Raw genomic sequence first — 21272 nt, 5'->3', positions numbered from 1 at the left:
CTTTCAAGCACCATATGGACTAGACCAGCAGATGCCGTAGAGATGGGACTCTTCGTTTGTTGTTACCTGGGAGGCCTGTGACATCTAGAAACAATTTTTCCCTTTCAGGCCGTGTCAGATCAGTGATCAATAATTCATCTGATAACTGAAATGCAGAACGGAGTGCCAGTTTTCTGTGGTTTATGAATAACGCTGTGCTTTTTAAAAAACACACTGCTTTGGAACACAGCAGAAGATGCGCTGAAGGAAACACGTGACACGCCGATAAGCTGCACTACACCCAACCCTGTGTGTAAACCGTACGTAACCTGAAAATTAAACTGCCAGTTGTATGGTTTGTTTATGCAAAAGGCTGTTATTAAAATGCTGCAGATGAATTAAGCATTCAAAGAGAAAACTCTAGACACGAAAAAAAACCTCCATGGAAAAAAAGAGATTTTTTCCTCCATGGAAAAAAGGGATTTACCAAGATTATCTTGAAATAACCACTGAATTCTTGAAATATGAGTCAGCCCCATTCTGCCCTGAGAGCCAAGGCTGCAAATGCAGGTAGGACTCCTTCAGCTGTTGCTTTGGAACCTTGGATTGGGATATTGCTCTTGACACCAGCCATTTCTACCCAACTGGTCTGCATAAAACTTCTGCTTAAAAAGTGACTGCAAACTGACTGTGCCTGTCCTCAGCTCCAATCAATAAAAACATGCATCCGGGATAAACGAGCTCACTCTTCAATGGCAATACTCACTTTGGAGGAAGCTGTCATAACGGTTAGTTCATCTACCCTGAGGGATATCAGATGTGAGAAATTATGTAGTTTAGCTCACAGCCATCTTTGTTCAGTGTGTAAGAGAGGAGCGGAGAGACTTAAGCAATAGTCAAGCACGAATCTAGAAAAACCTAAAGAAGTGCAATTAAAATTCAAAAATGTATCCATTATCAGAGCATCAGATGCTCTTCTCAGCTAAGACTGCCACTTAAGTGCTCAAAAAAACAGGTTGGAAGTGTCTGTTCTGGTCCGAGTAATGTGTCTACCCTTCCCTGATTGAAGAGAAACAGGTCAGACAAAATGACTGTGATTTTGCCGAGTTTAGTATATGATACATTTTAATAAGATTGAAAGGGTTCATGTGTCCCCAGCGTGTAATTGAGTGGATTAGGCTTGGGAGGGCGCACAAAATGAGAGGGGACTGACCAAACCAACCCGTGGCATTCGCTACGTGCTGACAGCCCCTGCGAGCCTGAAATGAGCCCGCCGAAATTCAGCTCAGGTTCCTGCCTGCCTTGGGCTTGCCATTAATCAGGATTCAGGTAATTCATTTAAAAAGTCCAATAACCTACAGTTAATGTTACTTTTACTATGAATCTGTTGTAATTTTTACTGCTTGTTTTGAGTGCATTTTTTGCTGTAGTGCCACCACAAAGAGACAAATGCAGAAAGATGACGCTATTTGCCTAGGAGATTGCAACAGCTTCTTGCAGCTATTGATCCCAGCTGGCTCCGAATGCAGCCCAGGAGTGCATGAGAAAGGTCAGACAAATGACCTCCAGCCTTCATTTCTTCTCAAAAGCCAGAGACAAATGCTTAAAAATGAGAATCAGGAATTTCCAAAAGAATTACTCAGGACTAGAAATAAAATTACATTCCCAATAAAGTTTGCAAATGTAGCTAGGAATGTCTTCAGTAGTTTCTGCCCAGATCTCCTCTGCACCCATGCACAAACACCATGCAGTTCTCCTGCCTAAATCAAATAGACTCCAAAAACCCACAGAAGTCTGCCTGAATAATGCTAAATAGTGTTTAAAATGCACAATTAATCCTTAATCTTAGTTAATATAATTCCCTTTATAAGAGGAGTAAGGGAACTGTTGATTTTTCTCAGCTGGGATCTGAAATCAAAAGCAGTAATTATGCTTTTTATTTGTGACTAAAAGATACTGACTTGACAAGTAGGAGTAACCATAAATAAACAATATTCAAATGTAAAACCAGGTATTGCTTCTTGTTGAATTCCCTTCGAATGATCAGACATCTACCAGTATTCTGGATGTCCAAACTAATGGAGAAGAAAATGTTTATTCTTCGGCCTCTGACAGAGTGCTTCACTGCTTTTTTTTGTATTTTGAAACTGAAATACTTGGAGTTTTCTGACTTAGATGTAAGAACCCATGTTGGAGTCCCAGGGTACCCAAGAGCACCTAACAACAGGGTTGGAAATACCAGAAATTAGGTTTTGTCCTCTTTTCTCTCACCATTCTTTTCATCTTGCCTATTCTTTTTCTCTTCCCTTTTGAATTGCTGTAAAAACCCAATACATTAAAATATCTTCGTTATCAAGACTGTTCACCCAGGGTTTGTTAAGGTCACAAGATGGAGTTGCCCGTTCCCCTAATTCTCTTAGGTGGTCATTAAGTGGGCAAGGTAATTCAGTTATAAATAGTTGGATAATTGTGATACAATTCCTGCAACTGGTTTTATTTCCGTATCTCAAGACAAGGTCTTGAAATAGAGAAAGCTGAAGAAGGCTGGGTGGCTTCACCTCATCTAGGAATGCCTTCACTCCATTGCTCTAAGATTTGAGTTCACATGGAGTGGTACTTGTTGCACCTGTAATCAGAACCGGGTTGTTTTGGGGTTTTTTTTGTAAAATAGAATTTATTTTCCTTATTCTCCTTCTACCGAAGTGTCCCTGAAAATAACTAACTCTGTGTCACGGCATGCCATAGTGTTATGAGTCAAATGCAACTTTGTCAGATAAGACAATGGAAAAGCATCCTGAATCCCTCCAGTGGACTAATTTCGCCCGTTCTATTAAAAAATAAATTAATGAAAAAGCTCCTTGGCATTTCCCTAGAGGTGCACGGTATTACATCCTTCAGGTTTTTTTCACAGGACATGGCAGAAGCCTGGTGCATTGATTTGTTGGGCAAGGAAAACAGTCCAAGTGCAGAATTAGCATGTTTGTTCTCTTTGACAAAAAACCCAGAGTTTGACAAGAGTCAGTTACACCTCAAACCTTACAGACTAAATACATGCTGAGGTCATTTTAATAAATACTTTCTTGCTCTTCGACAAATCCCTCTGTATTCCTTTTAGCCCAGCTATTAACTCTTCCGTGGCAAAGGTGTTTGGAGAGTTCCCATCCGACCCTGGGATCAGGCTAAATCAGTGACACTGGTGACTGTTACATTACTGGGGTAAACAGCGGTGGCCTTGCAAAGTCACACACCGGCTCTGGACACAGCTGCTCTGAAAGTCCCTCTGGCAAAAGTCAGGAAACCTGCCAGGGCTTCGAGGTTTGACCAAAACCCCCGGGGATGGGGTTGCAGTGATTGCAATATTACTCTAATCAGTAAAATAAAAGCTTCTTTTCATCGACAGCTAATCATAGGACTTCATTGGTCTCTAACTTCCTTCAGTTGTCTTGACAGACGAGAGCACAATAATATAAATAAGAAATGACATTTTACCAAAGAAGGTTAACATAAGGTCACAACCTTTTTTTATTTGACTTCTGGAGCTTATTCATGTGTGAAAACATGCTTTTGTAGCTGTAGCCTCAGCATCCCTTACAGATCTGGACTTGTGCCAATAACTGAGTTATAAAACGGTATTTGTGTTCAGAAAATACCATTTCTGCTTTTTGTGATGTTTGAGTAGAATTGTTAAGCATTAGTATAAAATATTAAATGAAAATATCTATACAACTCACAGCGTATCTCACTGACATAAGAAGTCAGCGGTAGCTCTGCTTAACAAATAAGGAGGTATTACACACACACACACACACACACACGTAGATTTCCTCTCCCTTCCTTAGACCAAGTTACAGCTTTCTAAGCAAATCTATGCACAGATGCTGACCAGACTGCCCCTGAAACCGGTGCAGATGCATGGGGCACAGAATCAGGCCAACAGCCATACACTGGTAAATGTCAAATATTAAGTTGTTGTAATATTTGTGCGGTGATTTAAATCCAAATCCTTTCTCATCATTAATATCCATCAGACACACGAAGAGCGAGAGGTAAGCATGAGCCTTCTGTCAAAATCTGTAATGCCTATGTGACTATCTGCCAGAAAATATTTCTCTGTCAGATAAGAAAACTGAAGTTCTGTCCATGAATACCGGAGAGTAAAATCTGCAGTACAACATGTAGATAATTAGTTTTGAAAGGCTAATCAGTTCACCTCCCTAGCTGGCATTTCTATGTAGATGCACATGCCTTCACCTTACTACAACTTGCCTCTTGATGTAAGTATGCCTCCACTGATGTGAAATAAGACTTTACATACCACATAACTCTGCATGATACATTCTGCCATAAGAGTCCCCAATTAGTCAGAATAGATCCTTACAGGCCTCAGAAGGAGTACGGACCCCACAGCATGGGCTGTCCCAGGCTGTGCTGCTCGATCCCCTTCCCCATGTGGCTCTAACCAGCCGCAGAACCACCTGAGAAAGGGAAGGTTTAGTCAATGCTGATAGCAATAACTTATTTCAAGATTATCTCGCCTATTCTATGTTGTCGTCTTTTTCATATTCACGGAGCCTTGTGTCTTGCACGTACCTTTGACATCCTAGAAGATAGAGATGCTGAGCACCCTCAGTTCATTCTAGCTGTGGAATTAGGCATTTGGGTCTCCTAAAATTGCTTACAAAACCCCCAGCTATTATTGATCAAATCAGCAGTACACTTCATTATGTTGTTGGATTAGTGAACTTTTATCCACTTTCCTTTCCTTAGCATTAAACAACTACAAACAGCCGAAAACATTAAAAAAACCAAACCAAAACAAAACAGTTATTTCCTGACAACATCTTAACTTTTTGTCAGAAGGATGCTCTATTTTGTTTCTGAAAAAAAAAAGAGGATCAATCTTTGCACTAATAATGACTTATGAATAAAATCTGTACTTCTTCCACAGTGCATGTCTAACAATACACCTTATTTGTACTTTGGCTTATAAAAAACCCTGTACACCAATTGACCATTTGAGTCACCAGTGAAATAAAACAAACCATGAGACGGATAATGGGAGCAGAACAATAGTACCTATCTACTTAATGCTCGAGTTTAGACTAAGGGGTAACATAAAGCACAATGATGCTATAAAAAAGAAAAAATGTAACTACCCAGAACAACTATAAGCCTTATTCCTCCAAAAATGCTGGCTAACCTGAATGAGATGTTGTTTTACTCTCACCTGCAACGTGACCCCTTTGAGCAATGCAGAGGCATCAATAAAACACCAATTCAGTGTCATGTCCTGAAAGACCAGCACCTTCCAGCAGCACACACAGTTTTGTTTGGAAGCTGACTTTTCCCTTATGTAGTAATCAACCACTAAGTTACTTATATTTTAACATCTGATGGCTAGAAGTTGGCTGAAGCTGGCCTTCTTGCAAGTCAGTACAGCCATATGCTTGTCATGATTATCATCTCCAAAAAGTTCAGGTGTAATTAGTGTCACCGCTATGTTCGCTTTGTTCTATGACTTGAACATTTTCAGTTTATTGAACATTTCCATTTTTGTCTCAAGATTTCAAAAAGCAGCTTCAAAACGGCTAATAATATATTCTTCTGTAATTCCTGGTTAGGATATAGTACAAGAATCAAACATCTTAAGCTCTGTTTGAGTTTTTAAAGAATGTCAAAACACTAGAATTTAAAGTATATTTTAAGAATAGAAGAATTGTGCAGAAGAAACACTAATTTAACTAACTCATTAACACAAACTATTTTAAAGGAAGTGGGACTCTTGCATACTAAGCAATTTAGGATTACAATGAGTAGGACCTGCTTTCAAAAACTTAGTTTTTGGACAACTTTTGTGCAGCTCTGAAAGCTGTAAGTAGTCATCAACATACAGACCTATACACTCATCCATAGGAATATTACAAGCCAGTCCCCAAAAGAGGTAAGAGAAGGCTGACGTGAAGTAGCAGGAATCTGTGAATCATGCATAGTATTTCTGGCTTGAGCTCTCAAAAGGCCAAAATGAAAGCATGGATGACCATAATGAAGAACTTCAATCAAAATAAAATAACCATCTACAGATTATTTACACTGTCAAGTTGGATATCAAATGATAGGGTGGTGTGGAAAGTAATTCTACCATCTTCTAGTGAAAAAAGGAGTGCAGCCAAATAAATTATAAAGTTAGGATGAAGCATATGACCACAGCCAAGAAATACATTGCTTGGTACAAACCATAAGAAAGGAGTTGAAGGACAATGGTAAAATGAAATCCTGGAAGAAGGGAATTTGTGAGATGCTACGCAGCAGGAAAAGCCAGGGAAAATGGTTTCTTGTGAAAAGATGATAATACAGTTCATTAAAACCTACCTAGTGCCTTTCATCTTGAGACAATCAAAAAAAGTCAACGATATACTTTCTGCAGCAATGAAATGCAATCGAGGGTGCAGTCCAGGCACACAGCCAGTGCATACAAGATCATACAGCAGCAAACATTCATTACCTGTGCTAGAGGAGAGTTCAAGAAGGAACTGCTCGGGTCTGCAATACAGTACACCTTGGCTACTTTACACCTGATCTCCTCTACCTTTTGCAGCGTGTGATGCTGCAAAAAATGTGGTGACTATAGGTCAACAGATCAGATGGGCTTGCTTACACCCACTCTATGTTTACCAGTGCATCTTTAAGTCTAACCATAATTCATTATGCCTTCTAATAGAAGCTTATATGATGTTTTGCTTCTACAGAAAGTCAAGCTTTTGCATAAGAACAAATTTTACCCCATAATGCACTGACTAGACTTATATTTCCCTTAGGAAGAAGACAAATGGGTTTACGTAGCATGTGGTTTTAAATCCTTTTTCATTCAGTTAATCTGTAGCTGTGGAATTGTGATTGAAATGCAAAAATGTATGTGTATTTTCTGATAAGGATGATTTTGGTTTAGAGACAGATGAAATGCTATCAAACATATACATTTTCTTCAAGTTTTTAACTTGATAGTGGAAATTCCATAATCAGAACATGGCACATCCAATCCAGGTTAAGTGATAAAGTTTTTTTCAAAAAAAGAAAACAAAACCCCAACCCTTTGAAGTGTTCTTGCAGTTACATCTTCATAATCCAGATATGAGAAGATCTGCACTCTTGACAACTCTGAGTATATGCTCTTCAGTTGGCTCCAGATAAAAGTTAACATCTCCTTTTCCTTTCCAATGTCTTCACTGATTTCTTAATAGCAGCGAGACACAGTACAACACATTACCTCCACATGATTTTCCATCTTCCTCCAGTTTTTGGCCAGCTGGACATTTGCAGTGGTAGCTGCCGATGGTATTACAGCACTGGTCATGACAGCCACCGTTCTCAGTGGTGCACTCATTCACGTCTGTCAGAAGAAAGCATACAGCAGTTAGTAAAGAATGGGTACTGGCCACGTTACCTGGTTATTTGAGGACAATCGCGTATGATCCTGATGAGACAAAATGAGAAAGTTATGGAGAAGTACAGCTAAGGACCCTGAAGGCAACCACAGGAGCAGTGACTCCCAGCTACAGTGCTGTGCCCCCCAACTCAACCAAGAGCAGCACCGGTGGGATTTCCCCCCCCACTTCTGTGCAAGGTAAGCTGCAGAGTCCACCCAGCTCCAGTTGCAGGCTCTACCCAACTCGCCAACTTCCCACTTGTGTGCAACAAGATCAGGAACAATCTTTATACTGCCATTTCCACCAGGCTCACTCGTGTATTAGGTTGCTTCTAGCGGTCATGGCAGAGATGAGAAACCTCTGAAAGATGGTAGTTTTTTAAGTCAATTAAGGTCCTTCTTTTCTTCAGACATGTGTGCACTAGTATCTACACACCTTACTTATTCACCCGATCAAGTTAGTGCTTGCCTGCGTGCAAAAATAGAACTTTACACATTATAAATGAAGAACATTAAACAACCACATAAATAAATAAATAAGTAAATAGGCTATCCATGGCAGAGAAAAATCAATAGGGAAGACATTTGCTTTTTAACCCACGTATTATATACCCTACATAAGAATTTCTGAAGAAATGTAATAGAAATCATCAAGCCAGTAATACTGCTCTGTTGAACAGGATCAGAGACAACAGATGGTATGGAAGTATTTCCAGACTAGAAAATTTATCAAATAGGATAGTAAATGTAACAAACCAGCAGGTATTTGCTGCACTGATTTCATGTATTCTGGAACACATACTTGTGCGATGCTTTCTTGCTTGCTTTGCTCTCTCTGAAGTGTTAATGTCACACACACACATAATTCATCAGTGCAGGGATAAGCAGGGACAGCAAACCTACATAAGAATAATGGGCTGTGGGTTTCTTTTTTTCCATTTTTTGACAAACGTCTTGAACTGGCTTGGTGGCAGAGCAGACCTCCTTGGCATGTTGGTAAGGGGAAAGCCAGGGCTAAGGGGACACAGCACCTTCTCAAAGCCTGGCATGAGGACGCAGGTGACAGATCTCACATCCACAAGGCCTTTGGCACTGGTAGAGATCATATATTACATTCAGGCTAGACAGAGACAAAGGCAGGAGGAGGAGGAAGATTAAGCAACAGAAGATAAGCATCACCATGACTGTAAAAATCGCAGGCAGTTACTTCATATTAGCAGCACTCTGCATCTCCAGTGGGGAAATGCGGTCTTTTAAAAAACTTCTAGTTAGACTCTGGTCAAAAGAAATACAAGGTGCTGTAAAAATAAATCAAAAAAAGAAAGAACTTCACATTCAGGCAAGAGAGATGAGAGCCTTTCAATTGCAATCCTTAGCTGTTAAAGTCTAAGATTTACCAAGGTTTGTTAGTTCTTCGATGAGCTTGAGCTTAACTTTACCAGCTCATTTCTGATCCTGGCTAAAAAACAGAAGTTAGAAGAAATTTTTGGGGGAGGTTTCAGACTACTAAAAAACTAAAAGAAAAGTGTATCATGAACCACCAATACTTACTAAAAGGCAGCTGAAGAGGCACAAACTCACTAAACCCATCTCCCTTCTCTATGGCTCTAAATTCAAGCGTAATGACCGACACAACAAAACTTTCTTTGTCCTTCGTAATACTGAAAAACCCTGGCAAGGTATATATAAAAAAAAACCAAAACCAAAACAACATTCAGTTATCTCAGAGCTACACAACAAACCAAATCCTAAATCATGTGAAGTCAGCAAGGCTCTCCTCAATTTCATGGGAACACAATTTAGACAGAAACTTTTCAGGAGAAAAACACTCCCCTCCGCCCAAAAATGCAAAAACAAATCATACCAAAATAAGACATTCGTCTGTTCACTTCTCTTCAGCAAGAGACAGAGAGAACATATGACAAGCGACAGATTTTAGACATATTCCTCAAAGCACTGGAAGAAGGCACGCTAGCGCTGAGTATCGTGCAGAAGATCGACAAAACAGGCATGTTTCAAATGATTTACTCCCTCTAACTAGCAGACATCTTGATGTGCCTTGTGGTAATAAACAGTAATGAGCCACATAATAACCCTGCTCCACAGCTTCGACTTCTATTTATACTAACAGTATTGAAAACTAATAAAATCTCTTGCTCTTTTTTACTTTTTTAAACAAAATAATGGGAAGAACTACTTTATTCTTCTACACTGTGTTTAGCACCTACAATGCTACGTGACCTCCTAGCATAAAATATTGACTAAGTGATGCGGTCTACAATACACAGCCCAATTTATTAACACCAGTGTCTATATTTTGAACCAAAATATTGGAAGAAAGCCTTTCTAGCTGAGGAGCTAATCATTATCCTCTTGATTTCACTAGGGTATAATACATTCAGAAGCGTATAGTGCTATTGTATACTAATGTATAGAAAGTTTTTCCTTTTGGTTGCAGTGTGTTTCTATGAGCAATCAGAAATCTTTTTCTTTCTTGTTCAGCATAAAATGCTGTAGTCCACCTATGAGTTTTGCCCCCAAAAAAGCATTGGTGCTATATGACTGATAACCTCATCTTCTTCTTCCAGCCCTCTGTCTTCCTAATGCTCTGTCCAGGATTTCCTTGTCTCTTCCTTAAAACTTGCTTTCATCCTTCAATGAAATGTTTTTATCCATTTCTTTGCTGCTTCTTACACCAGAAAACCACTGCTTTTTCTATCATATGCAGAAAACCTGACATTTCATCCACATGTCTCTTTAAAACAAATACCTCATTTAAAGCTAATCATCATAATTCAGAAATTAAATTATAGTTTATTTTAAGACACCAGAATAAGCTTTTGGATACAGCTTTATCCCTACTACAAAGCACTCCCATTTGAAGGAATACACTCACTAGGTATAAATCATACTAGTTTTAACCTTAGCGTTATGAACATTTGCTCTCTAAGCATCCGCATCCTTTGCTGTACTGTCTCGTGTACAAGACCTTCTCCATTGCCTGTACCCTGCCAAGTTGTTTTGTACGAATCCAATAAAGGTCAGATGTTGCCTTAGTCCAAGAAGCACAAAAATAAATGATCTGAATGTGAATTAATAAAGAATGCGTTTAACATTTGTAAAAAGATGGTTCATATAGCTCTTATAAGCTGCAATCAGATGTTCTATATTCCTAAAACACAGAGTAGTCAGAATTTTAAAATCTGATTACAGCTTTGCCACTGTAAAAAAAGAAATTAAAAAAATACCAACAAAAACAATTCTGTCAAATGATAAATTTCTGTCTGCTTTCCATATTCAATGTCACTCAAGGTTGCAAATATATTTGCCTTTTGAATAGCAAGAAAAATGACAGAAAATTTCTGATATGTAACAAGTCTGCCAGGTTAGGTCTGACAAAAGTTCAATGTTATCAAGACTATCAATCCATCTGTAATGACATGCTGTAGGCGCTTCAAAAAAATAAATGTGATGTTTGCTACTGCAATGCTTCACATTTATTTATAGAGCCAATGTTGCACCACAAAAACATTATCCATGGGACATACTCTATGTGAGCTTTCAATCCTGCCATATGAAGTCTTAAGGAAAAAAAATTGAAACCACCCTTCATCTAGATTAACTTGATATCAACTTTATATATGATCTGACTACGATACATGTGGAAAAAAGATCCACAGCATATTTTAAATCCACTAGTGTTCCAAAACGTGTATTGTAGACATGTGCCTATGTCCCTCGCTCCCCGCACGTGTTATAATGGAACGGCACTACATAAAAAGGTATTCTTTTGTCTAAAAATCTCGTCAAATATTTGATATGTAGGGGAGCATGCCTTTTGTTCATGAAACGGACCATCTTTGCCCAATTAAATATGCCTAGGAGCTATACGCTAAATGGAGGAGGATTGATTCCAATCCCTTTACTTCTCTATTCTTGTTTAATGCTACTCACTCCCTGTCTGAAAATATCACACAGCAGAACAATTCAGAGACATCTTTGGCTCCAGGGAAAACAACTCTCCACCAAGTTTTTATGCAAGTCTAGGTGATTTCAGATTTCCTACAAATAAATGAAAACTTTAGGTAAAAGCAGACACTGGACAAAGTGGTTTTCATAGATTTAAAATTGGAATTACCAAACAGAAGCACTATTACTAGCTCTCAAATGTAGCAAGCAGATGAAGGAAAAAAAAATTTAGTCTGAAAAGCAGAAATACATCGGGGCAGAAGTCTCCTCTGCACACCTCTATGTTGAGCTATTGGTGAGGGCTGCAGCTGTGCAGGTCCCCCATATGGACCTTAATTCAGCATCTTTAAAACCCAGCAAGGGATTAAGCCTGCCCTCACTGCACGACTGGACAGACTTGCTGAAGCAGAAAGCATCTGCACCAAGAGGAACAACCCTGCAAGGAAAGGCCGTTGTCTTGCAGCAGGAAAACAACGGAGTGAATGACCATTTAATTTTGGCAACAATTTGTACGTTTAGATCTATCGGACATACCAGCTAACCCATTGTGGACAGGTTAAAGTATTTTTAAGTATATTTTACCTGTACAAGTTCATGCAATATGCATTAATATAAAGATTCATTTTTAAGATAACAAAGAGAATGTCATAACTGCAGCCCAGTATTTAAAACCTATTTTCCAAGGTTTCTATATTTATCAGCTGTATATGGGCAACAACTTTATTTATTTAATGCAGCCACATGCAAAGTTGCCATTTCAGTGACCAGCCTTTGGGGCTAACCTGTGCTCTGACCCATAAGCCGCTGACTTCAGTGCATGTCAGAGCTCGCTGGACTGGTAATAAATCACTGAAGTGGAATAAAATCTGTAAAATCATTCACATTGTTATTGCAATACCACACGAACAAAGCCCACCATCATGGAGAGGGGAGGTTATTTTGATTAGTTTAAAATTGTTAGGCTAACACACCGAGCTTCAATTAGGGGTCAAAGTAACGAGAACATATTTATTTAGGAGGAAGACAGCATTTCACTAATAATACTTCTTCCCAGTTGGAATTTTCTCCTGAAGACTATGATGAAGATGGTCTGATTTCTGGAATCTAAATGTTAAATATCTTCATCTAAGAAAGAGGTTTAATTACTCTAACAGGCGCTGGCAGCTTATATTGACTTTAATAGCAACTTAGAGATGTAAATTCCTAACTCAGAAAACACAACTCAAATACTTTCAGGTAAAAAACCCTCATAATGGTTAGAATCAAAGCCTAAATATAGTTTATAATGTGCAACTTAAATGCACCTATACGTGTACCTTAATATATCTGAGTAACTGGTACACGGACAAAGGAGTATATATGCAACTGTATTAAAATTTGCTTTTTAAGGAGGTGTTATAGGCACGTGTCTACAAATCATAACGGACACCTGACAACTTCTCATTTGTAGATCTAAATAATTTGATTCAATTTTTAAAAAGAGGTAAAGATCCAGCAAATAGGTAGCTCCTTTACTTATGGTTTTAGACACTGTTTTTTAAAATTATGGCCCAGATGGTCTGCAACCAAAACCATATGTCTAAAAAATCCTGAAACCTGAGAAAGTTGATTTGAACTTTAAAGGCCACTCACTGCTATGACACAACGTAGTTCACCCGAATGCATACGCACATACATCATAGCAATGTTATATGTAAATATAATGTAATGAGCAAATACACTGGACAGGCTGTCGAGCACAACACTCACACCCCAGAGACTGCATTTGTCTTTTTCTTCGTTTTGTGCAAGAGCTTTGTAATAGTTGTCTTTGAACAGTAATTGTCTCTAAAACATAAATTACATCCATCACTTCCAGCACTAACCATAAATTATCTGCCTGAATAGAAAACAAAGCTGCTCATTCTGATAGTCAAGCGCAGTCCTACATGTGTATTGATTAAGCACTCTTAATGCTTTATTAGGTTTTCTTCCTCCACAAAGTCAATAACAGGATGAATATTTCTTCTTGTGCTGTTATGAAGTATCGTAAATCTGAGCTGTTATTAACAAGCGTCTGATTAGTGGAGCAAACTTATCTGAGAGTTTGGCACAGGCTCTTTGTGTGTGAACTCCCAGAAAACACCCATCATTGCAACTGTCTCCATTGGCAGCTGTAGTGCTTGTGTTTTCACAAGTTATCACCTCCTCTTTTTAATTGTTTTTCTTTTTTTGTTTTGTTTTGTTTTTTTTTTAAAGAAATTACTGCTGCACTCATTCCTCTTTATCCCCATGTCACATTCACGTACACAGAGAACATCAGTCACCTAACAAATGCATGCACAGCCCGTGTTTCTGGGGATGTGGGTCTCTGCCATGGTTTGCTCTCTTTTGTTCCTGGGGCACTAAAAAATTCCATTTCATAAAACTTAGATGCAAAAACCAAAATCAAACAAAGCCCCTTGTTAAACATACTTTGCTAGTATTATTTTTTCCTTATTAAAATCATCATCTTAAGAAAAAAACCAAACAGATTCATCAATCATTTGCACTCGTTTGCATTAAGAATAACTCCTTTGAAGTCAGAATAAAATTCTGTAGAGGAAAAAACAGGCTCAAAGTTTAAATAAGTGAAACAAGTAGCTCTTGAAACCCAAGGTTCTGGCAAGCACTACCATGTTGGACGAGCCCTGTAGTTTATCTTGTGCAACAGCAGAGAATGCTCAGTGCCCTGCTGCAGGTAGAGATGGCCTATTGCACCGCAAGCTCTTCTCCTCCTGCTCTCTGCTAACTAAAGACTAGACTCAGTTCTGAAAATTGGCATTTAAAGGTCCTTTTAACATCTCTACCACTGGTTATGGCAGTCCTCCGTAACCATATACATGACTGCTCTCCCCCCCCCCCCCCGCCTTTTCATTCCTATTGTCCTGAGCATCAATGACATTTTGGAACAATTACTTCCAAAACCAAAATGTTATGTGAAAAAATACCAGCTTTAATTTTTTTTTTTTTACTCCTGTTTAAAATTCTCTGTCAAGCAGGAACAACTATTTCCTAAAAGGGAAATGCAGGACCTAAATCATGCACAAAGTTTTCCATCCTGCACCAACTAGAATCACTAAAATGAGAGGCAGGAAAAAAAAGAAAAAAGAAAAAAATCTATTGCAGTACAATGAAATCCTGTAATAGTACTCATTTTTAAAATACATTTTCCCAGACAAGGTATGAATAATGCAACTAAACATCCCAGAACGTCTGAATTAAGCAACAACAGACTAACGGATGCTAATTGGCAATGATTGGAGATGATTGTGGAGTACGGCTGGAACTATGATTACAAACAGAGCTTATGCATCCAGCGCAAACCTCAAGTACCGTTGCTGCAATTAAAGATATTTTATCAAATTAGACAAGTGTTTGCCTTTGCCTGCTATGATGGTTATGAGCAAAACATAAAAGAAAGCATCGTTTGCTGTACTGCAACTTTCCTTACATCAGAGCTCTGCTGAGATAGATTTCTTTCTGCTTTGATTTTTTATGCCACAAAATGGAGCCTTTTAAGAAAGAATTCAGGACTCTTCAGTGACATCTTTAAAAGCCCTTGCTTTTGTCTAAAAGTGCTTTTGCCCTACAAATGCATTCTCTTTGCCGTATATCTAGCTTCCAGTACCAACAAGTGCTAGTTATGCATACACAAACAAGAAAAGACTTTGAACTTCAAAAATTTGATTTCACAATACAAGCCCTTACATATTTTGCAGGCAGGTAAACATTCTTTAAAGATCATTTCCAAAGCAGCGATTATTAGCAAGACTTCAGGACTCATAGCAACTGGATTTCTTTTATGCTTTAAGTGCTAAATCCCAAGCATGAATTGCAAGCTCAAGCCAAGCAGTTGACTCCAGCCGAGCCAAGTCCTGGTGTCTAAAAGGGAGTTCACAAAGTGCACCTTGAACCCGAGACAGGCTTGCATCTTGCTGCCTTCTGCTTTCCTGGGTAAGAAAATCAGTAGAAGATATCAGCCACTTGGTCACAAACTAAGGCTGGCTCTTTCCCAGTATTTTCTATTATTCCCAACAAGGTGTCCAACTTTCGTCTCTTGCTCCTGTATCTCAAGAAAAGTTACATGCAGAACTTCTGCCTTTCCTCCAGCTTCCTATGATCTCCTATAAACCAGGTCATCAGATTTGAATTGACAAAGAATAAGAGAAAAAAACAGGTATGCTCAGTCATTTCTAAAAGCTTAGCATTTACAGTCCTTAAGATTAAGTTTTATAAATCTCTGTAAGAACTAATTGCTTCCATATTTAAAAAAAAAATCAAGGCTATGCAAAATTATGGAGGTTCTCAGGCCAAGATAGCTGGGGAGTGACAGCCAGTATGGTTACATGGAGGTACCCATGGGTTAGCAAGTGGCAACGTCTTCAGGACCAAACACAAGCTCAGAGACTTACAGCGCTGGCATCAAAAAAGAACAGCAAGGAAACAAAGGAGGCAGCTCGTGCATTCTGCTCAACCTGTATTTTTCAGAGATTTAAGATGTCACGTCCTATGAAGAGCACTGCAATAGTCCAACACATAAATAACAAAGGCAGAGATAAAGAGAGAGATGTACGTTGTTGATGCCTTTCAGACTCACCAGGATAAAAGGTGAACGAACAATTTCAAACAGAAATAAATATGCTTGCTCCAGGTAAAACCTGTAATGATGGGTCAGATTCTACCAATTCAGCAGTGGCATACTTTGGTACCCATGTGCAACGTGGGATGTTTAAAAGCTCTGCTATACTATTACTTGAAAATCTATGTATAGCAGCAATTTGAGTTTGCGACAGCAGGAGTCTGAGCAGGGCGAGCTCCAGCCAGCAGGATGCAGGAAGTGGGAACTGGGCGCTGCGAGAACGGCTTATTTGGAAATTAGCTTCCAAACATTCATGTAAAGCAAACTCAAATCACGGTTTTAGCTTCTAGTTGCAGAAAAGATGACAAAGAAAAGTACTATTACAAGTGTAGAATAAAGTAAGCGTTTATTCTAGCTTTGTCTCTTTCTCTGTCTTTGTACTCAGAAAAAGAACTGATCAATCTAAGCAAGTGTATGGCTCCTTTTTCCTAAGCCTGTAAAATAAATGTCTCAAATCCAGGACTGTCCTCGCTTCCACTGCAACGCTGTGGAAAAGGGACACTCGAAGCACTCCACGATAAATGTTGGTACTTCAACTGACGTTGGGACGGGCACTTGGTACAAAATACTACCTGATGTCATGCCAGCGGCGTGGCCGGAACTGTAGGTGCAAAGCGATCGGTGCTGCCGTGGGAGGAACCCCCCAGCAGAGACCATGTCAAACCACACCGCCTGCCTACAGCCCCCGGTCCAGGACCAAAGCCACGAGTCCAGAAGTTGCTGCTTAATATACAAACAGGCTGATGATTACAATAGCGTGGTCTGAGCAAGCTAACAAATTAAGCAGCTTAAATTTCAGGGCACTCCTGTTGTAACAAGTCAGTTTCTTACAAACTATTCTTTTTCATAATATAATTAACACCAGGACTAAGCATGTGAGCAAATTAGTTCATTTTTCATATGAATAATGAAAACCTTTTTTTCTTTTTTTTTTTTTTCCAAAACCATTACGAACTGAAATGAATGTGAAAGATTTCTCAGCAGAGAAAGGATGATGTGTGCCCAGCTTCTGGTTTAGAATTGGAATTCATTATTGAGATTTAAATGGAAGCTCCTATTTTCTTTTCTTGTTTTTCTTAATAGTTGTCCTTGCCAGTCAATGTCAATCACAGGTAGAACAGACTCTACTCATCATCAGATATAGCCTGGGATTAGATCAAACAGCAATGAATGGCACGCCTCTGCTACTGACTTAAATGGGTTAAATATTTCTTTCTTCCTTCCTATGTCCTCCTGAATATTCTCTCCCATCTTTTGTTTTCCATTTCTAGAAGATCTTCCTAACAGTTACGTGGGCAGAATTACTCACTGCACTGACAAAAATCCTACGCTACCTATAGTTGTAAAGTCATCTTGCTTTCTACTACAGAAAACAACTTTTCTGTAATCATTCCCTGCATGGCTGAAATACAACCATACAATCAGGTCACTCGTTTACAAGAGACATAAATGAGAACTCATTATTTGGTTTACACAGACATATGCCATTACCACTTAACTGCACTCAGTCACTGTGTCTTCTAGTAACTGATCTTCTGTGTCAAGGGCAAAGGAACCCATGTAAGAAAAAAAAAAAAAGATTAAATCTTCATCAGTTTAATTTGTAAAGAAACCCAAGGGAAGTCATTATTCCCAGAGACTTCATTGCCTAATTTGTCTTCTGAATTCTTCTAACTTATCTGACACCAATGGGTGCTTGTTAACTATTGCTTGTTGTGACTGCGGGGCAGGTTTGCTAAGGAGCGCAGCATGCAATAGCCTACGCACACAAAGAGCAGCTTTGTTCGGTGCCACCTCAATGAAAGGGAGGCACTGGGTGCTTCTGAAAGGCACCTATTTCATTTAGTGCTAAACTGGAGCTAAATATTTCAGAGAGGTCTGGATCCTTCTCACCAGAAATAGCAGTGAGGTAAGCATCCTTTAACTGGAAGGGAATTCCCACTAAGGAATTCAAGCAGGACACTTAAACTTGGATATGGAGTTATATCAAGCTAAGAAAAAAAAGAGATGTACAAGCCATTAAGTTGCATACAGTTTTCTACCAGTGACAAGCTTGAAGCAAAGGACGGAAGAAATAAGATTTTCTTTTTCCAGTTAAATTAACAATGACTAGCAGAGAACAGCTGTGATTTCTCAGGGCCTTTCCTAGCAGAACAGCACAGAGGTCTCCTTTAAAACAAATAAATCAGGCTCAGCGTGATGGTGTAAGTCAGACGCTCTGCAGAAAGAACAATTTGGCAGAACGTTACCTCAGCCTGACACCGGCATTTGAACCTGGGACCTTCACTGCTTCTGCAAGCACATGTGTTCACCACGTGTAGCGGCTGTCGTTAGCAGAGGTAGCAGACTTAGTTTTACAGCCTAGGAGTTCTGGTTATAAAAATATGTGATCTCAAGGTTTTTAAACTGTCAAATGTCAAAGGTGATCACAGGCAGAAATTAGAGGGCTGAAACTGTTAATCCTGCATTGCTAAAACTGATTCATACCAGAGCCAGAATGAGCCAGTTTTATGTAACCCAAACTTTACCTTCTGGTTCCCGATACAAACTAAATTTGCCTTTTAAATCTATCTGGATGTCAGGCATCTGGTTTTGATGGAGAGCCATACCCAATTTTGTCAGGGGATATAACCAAAAAGAAATTTGCATTTGTGTTTTCAGCAAGGCATCAGTGAGATGGTGTAAATAATTTAAAACTTCAAAGTTACTACATCAGTTGGTCTTTTCAAACACAATCATTTTACGCTTTAAAACATGCGTTCCTCTACCTCTCTCCCTGCAAACAGCAGACATATTTTTTATGTTCCTCACTATTAACAAAGGGTATACCATTGTAAAATCTTAAATAACAACACACTCCTACAAAATTGTTGGGTTTAGGATAACCAACCATATTTTTTCAGCAGCAGTTAAGGTCAAAGCATTAAATTTAATACTCTTAAACAGAACATGTATTAGAAATAAATTCAAAGTTCTTAAGATCTATTGTAGATGTTCAACAAATTAAAAACAGACATCAAAGGGCAAATGCTATTAGGGGCAGAAAAAACCAAACATGGCCACGGAGGCTGTGTGGAACTGAATACATATCCACCAGGCACTTGTGTGCAGCACGTGTAACTTAGGCAAAGACAAGTATATTCCACAGACATGTGTATTGTTTGGAGTCCGAGTCCTGTTTTCAGAAGAGTGAAGAAATAGATCAATAAATATGTTTACCTTGATCTTTAGCTCACTCTTACAGACCACTCAGAGCATCTATTTTAACCAAACCTCTTCAAATCAAACGCTGCTGGCTCTTCAGCATGTGGAAAAACAGTTGAACAATGTACTTCAGAAGAATCCAAGGCTGGATAGCCTGGTCTGAACATACCCCAGACTAGATTGAGCACTATTTAAAGCCAAGACCTTTCTTGCTATATGCGTAAGTCCCTCCTAAGCGTGAGCATTTATGCGAGAGAGCAGCGGTGCTGGGGCCGTAGGTCGATGCCAGTTCACAGCTCAGGTTTCCACATTTGGAATTTCACCCTTTGGTTCCAATCAAAAAATAAATTCCTCACATTCAACCCAGGCTAATCACTTTTTTGCATGGAAGAGACAGCCAAATTCATTCTGACGCACAAAAGGAAAGTGTGATATATGAGCAAAGTACACGTAGTATAATGTTATGGATGGTTCTGAAAATCTAGCCAGAAACATACGTCGCTCCTAACATCGTAGCTGTTGCCAACAGTTACCACCTAATGTTGTCTGAGAGACTGCAGTGATTTCATGTTCAAAGGAAAAGGCAGACTCTGGTATCTCAGATACCACACTGCCGTTACTGATGGCAACAGTGAATTTTTAACAACTGGAGAACATTCCTAGAGAAGGCAAGCGACCATCTTCTTCACGTGGGATGCATTCACCGCATATGTGTCCCTGCGTTACCTACAAAACACCACACAGCCCCCAAATCCTGGAATTTGGCCATGAAGCTGTCTGGTGAAGGAACTGACACAGCAAGGCCATCTTCAATTACAGGATACTTAAGCTGTGAATTTTATTTGTTCTGTGTACGCTGTACTGCCTCTTTGGCCCACCTAGAAGCTTAAAAGTCTTAATTTTACTAAATACTTACATCTCTTCTCCAGGGTACCCACATTATGAGCATTAACAGTGAAAAGAACTGGTAACATGGATATTTCTGCACATTTGGTTTTTGTAAATGCGAAAAAGGTGTGAACAGTGACCAACACAAGTAACGCTAAAATCTGGTTACTACACCACTACAGCAAAAGACCACAGCTTCAAAGACAGGAGAGGAGGAAATTCATATTTTAACTTAATAGGCAATCTTCTATTTAACATAAAGCTAAGAAGGATTATTTGGAGGTTTTAGGCAACCCAAAATTATTAAGGGAAATTGTTTTAGCAACTGGCCTTTTTACCTAGTAGCCAACCATGGTGCTAGTATAGCCCACAGTTCACCCTCCCACTGGATATTACAGGGGTTTTAGCGAGCTATCCTGTGATGACAAACTCCTGAAGTCTAGAGAGACCCAGCCCCAGTGTACATCTCCACCAGGTCCGTGTTGGCTCCGTGCAGGATCAGGTCAGATGTACCCGTCACAGTGCAGTCACCCGGGTCCTGGTGACACTCTCGGTCTTTGCACCAGCGTGGACAATGAATCAGCAGAAACAGGGGGACAAGAGGATGGCCGCAGCCCAGAGAGAAGAGACAGCAGGAAAGGCAGCCCCGCAGAAAGGATCTCAAAGTGAATTAGGCTCATTTTCTGTAACTTCTGTCCTCCATGCTGTGTAACCTCCCTGTGGCTGGATCAGTGGTATCTCAGAAACCTGAATAATTCTGTCTGTGTACTACTCCAGGAGAGCTTTGCAACACTTCTGGGTGAAAAGCAATACTTAAAAGATACCTGTGCCAGATCTAACATGAAAACATTAACATTCACAGGTGGCCCTGGCTCCTCCGACATGCAAAGACCCTGTAGGAAAACCCACAAAAATAAATGTTAATAAACATGCTTATCAGCGGATATGAAATACCTTTAAGGAATGCTTCGGCACTGCTGAAAATAATTTCACACTTGAAAAAAACAAAGCTCAAATCTGTATGTAGGAACCGCACTCAGAAGGGCAAACCAGAGGAGCAGATGCTGCCCAAAGGAGACAACGCGGTGGGACGGTGGCCAAGGGTCCTTGTGGACTGTCAGCGTTCCCAAGCTAAGGGCTGGATGGCAG

The 21272-nt window shown here is 39.5% G+C and overlaps 1 protein-coding gene across 1 annotated transcript in view; it reads right to left on the bottom strand.

The window, feature by feature from the left end:
* The window catches only part of LOC104835196 (multiple epidermal growth factor-like domains protein 6), a 188519-nt gene that overhangs the window by 79890 nt on the left and 87357 nt on the right, over positions 1-21272 (bottom strand). Inside the window, 1 exon segment of the mRNA XM_010573084.1 lies at positions 7244-7366. Within this exon segment, the coding sequence (XP_010571386.1) occupies positions 7244-7366 (123 nt within the window).

This window comes from Haliaeetus leucocephalus, unplaced genomic scaffold (genome assembly GCF_000737465.1).
Source record: "Haliaeetus leucocephalus isolate CR32 unplaced genomic scaffold, Haliaeetus_leucocephalus-4.0 Scaffold362, whole genome shotgun sequence".
In the NCBI taxonomy this organism is placed as follows: Eukaryota; Metazoa; Chordata; class Aves; order Accipitriformes; family Accipitridae; genus Haliaeetus; species Haliaeetus leucocephalus.
This window is presented reverse-complemented; position numbering and strand designations above follow the sequence as displayed.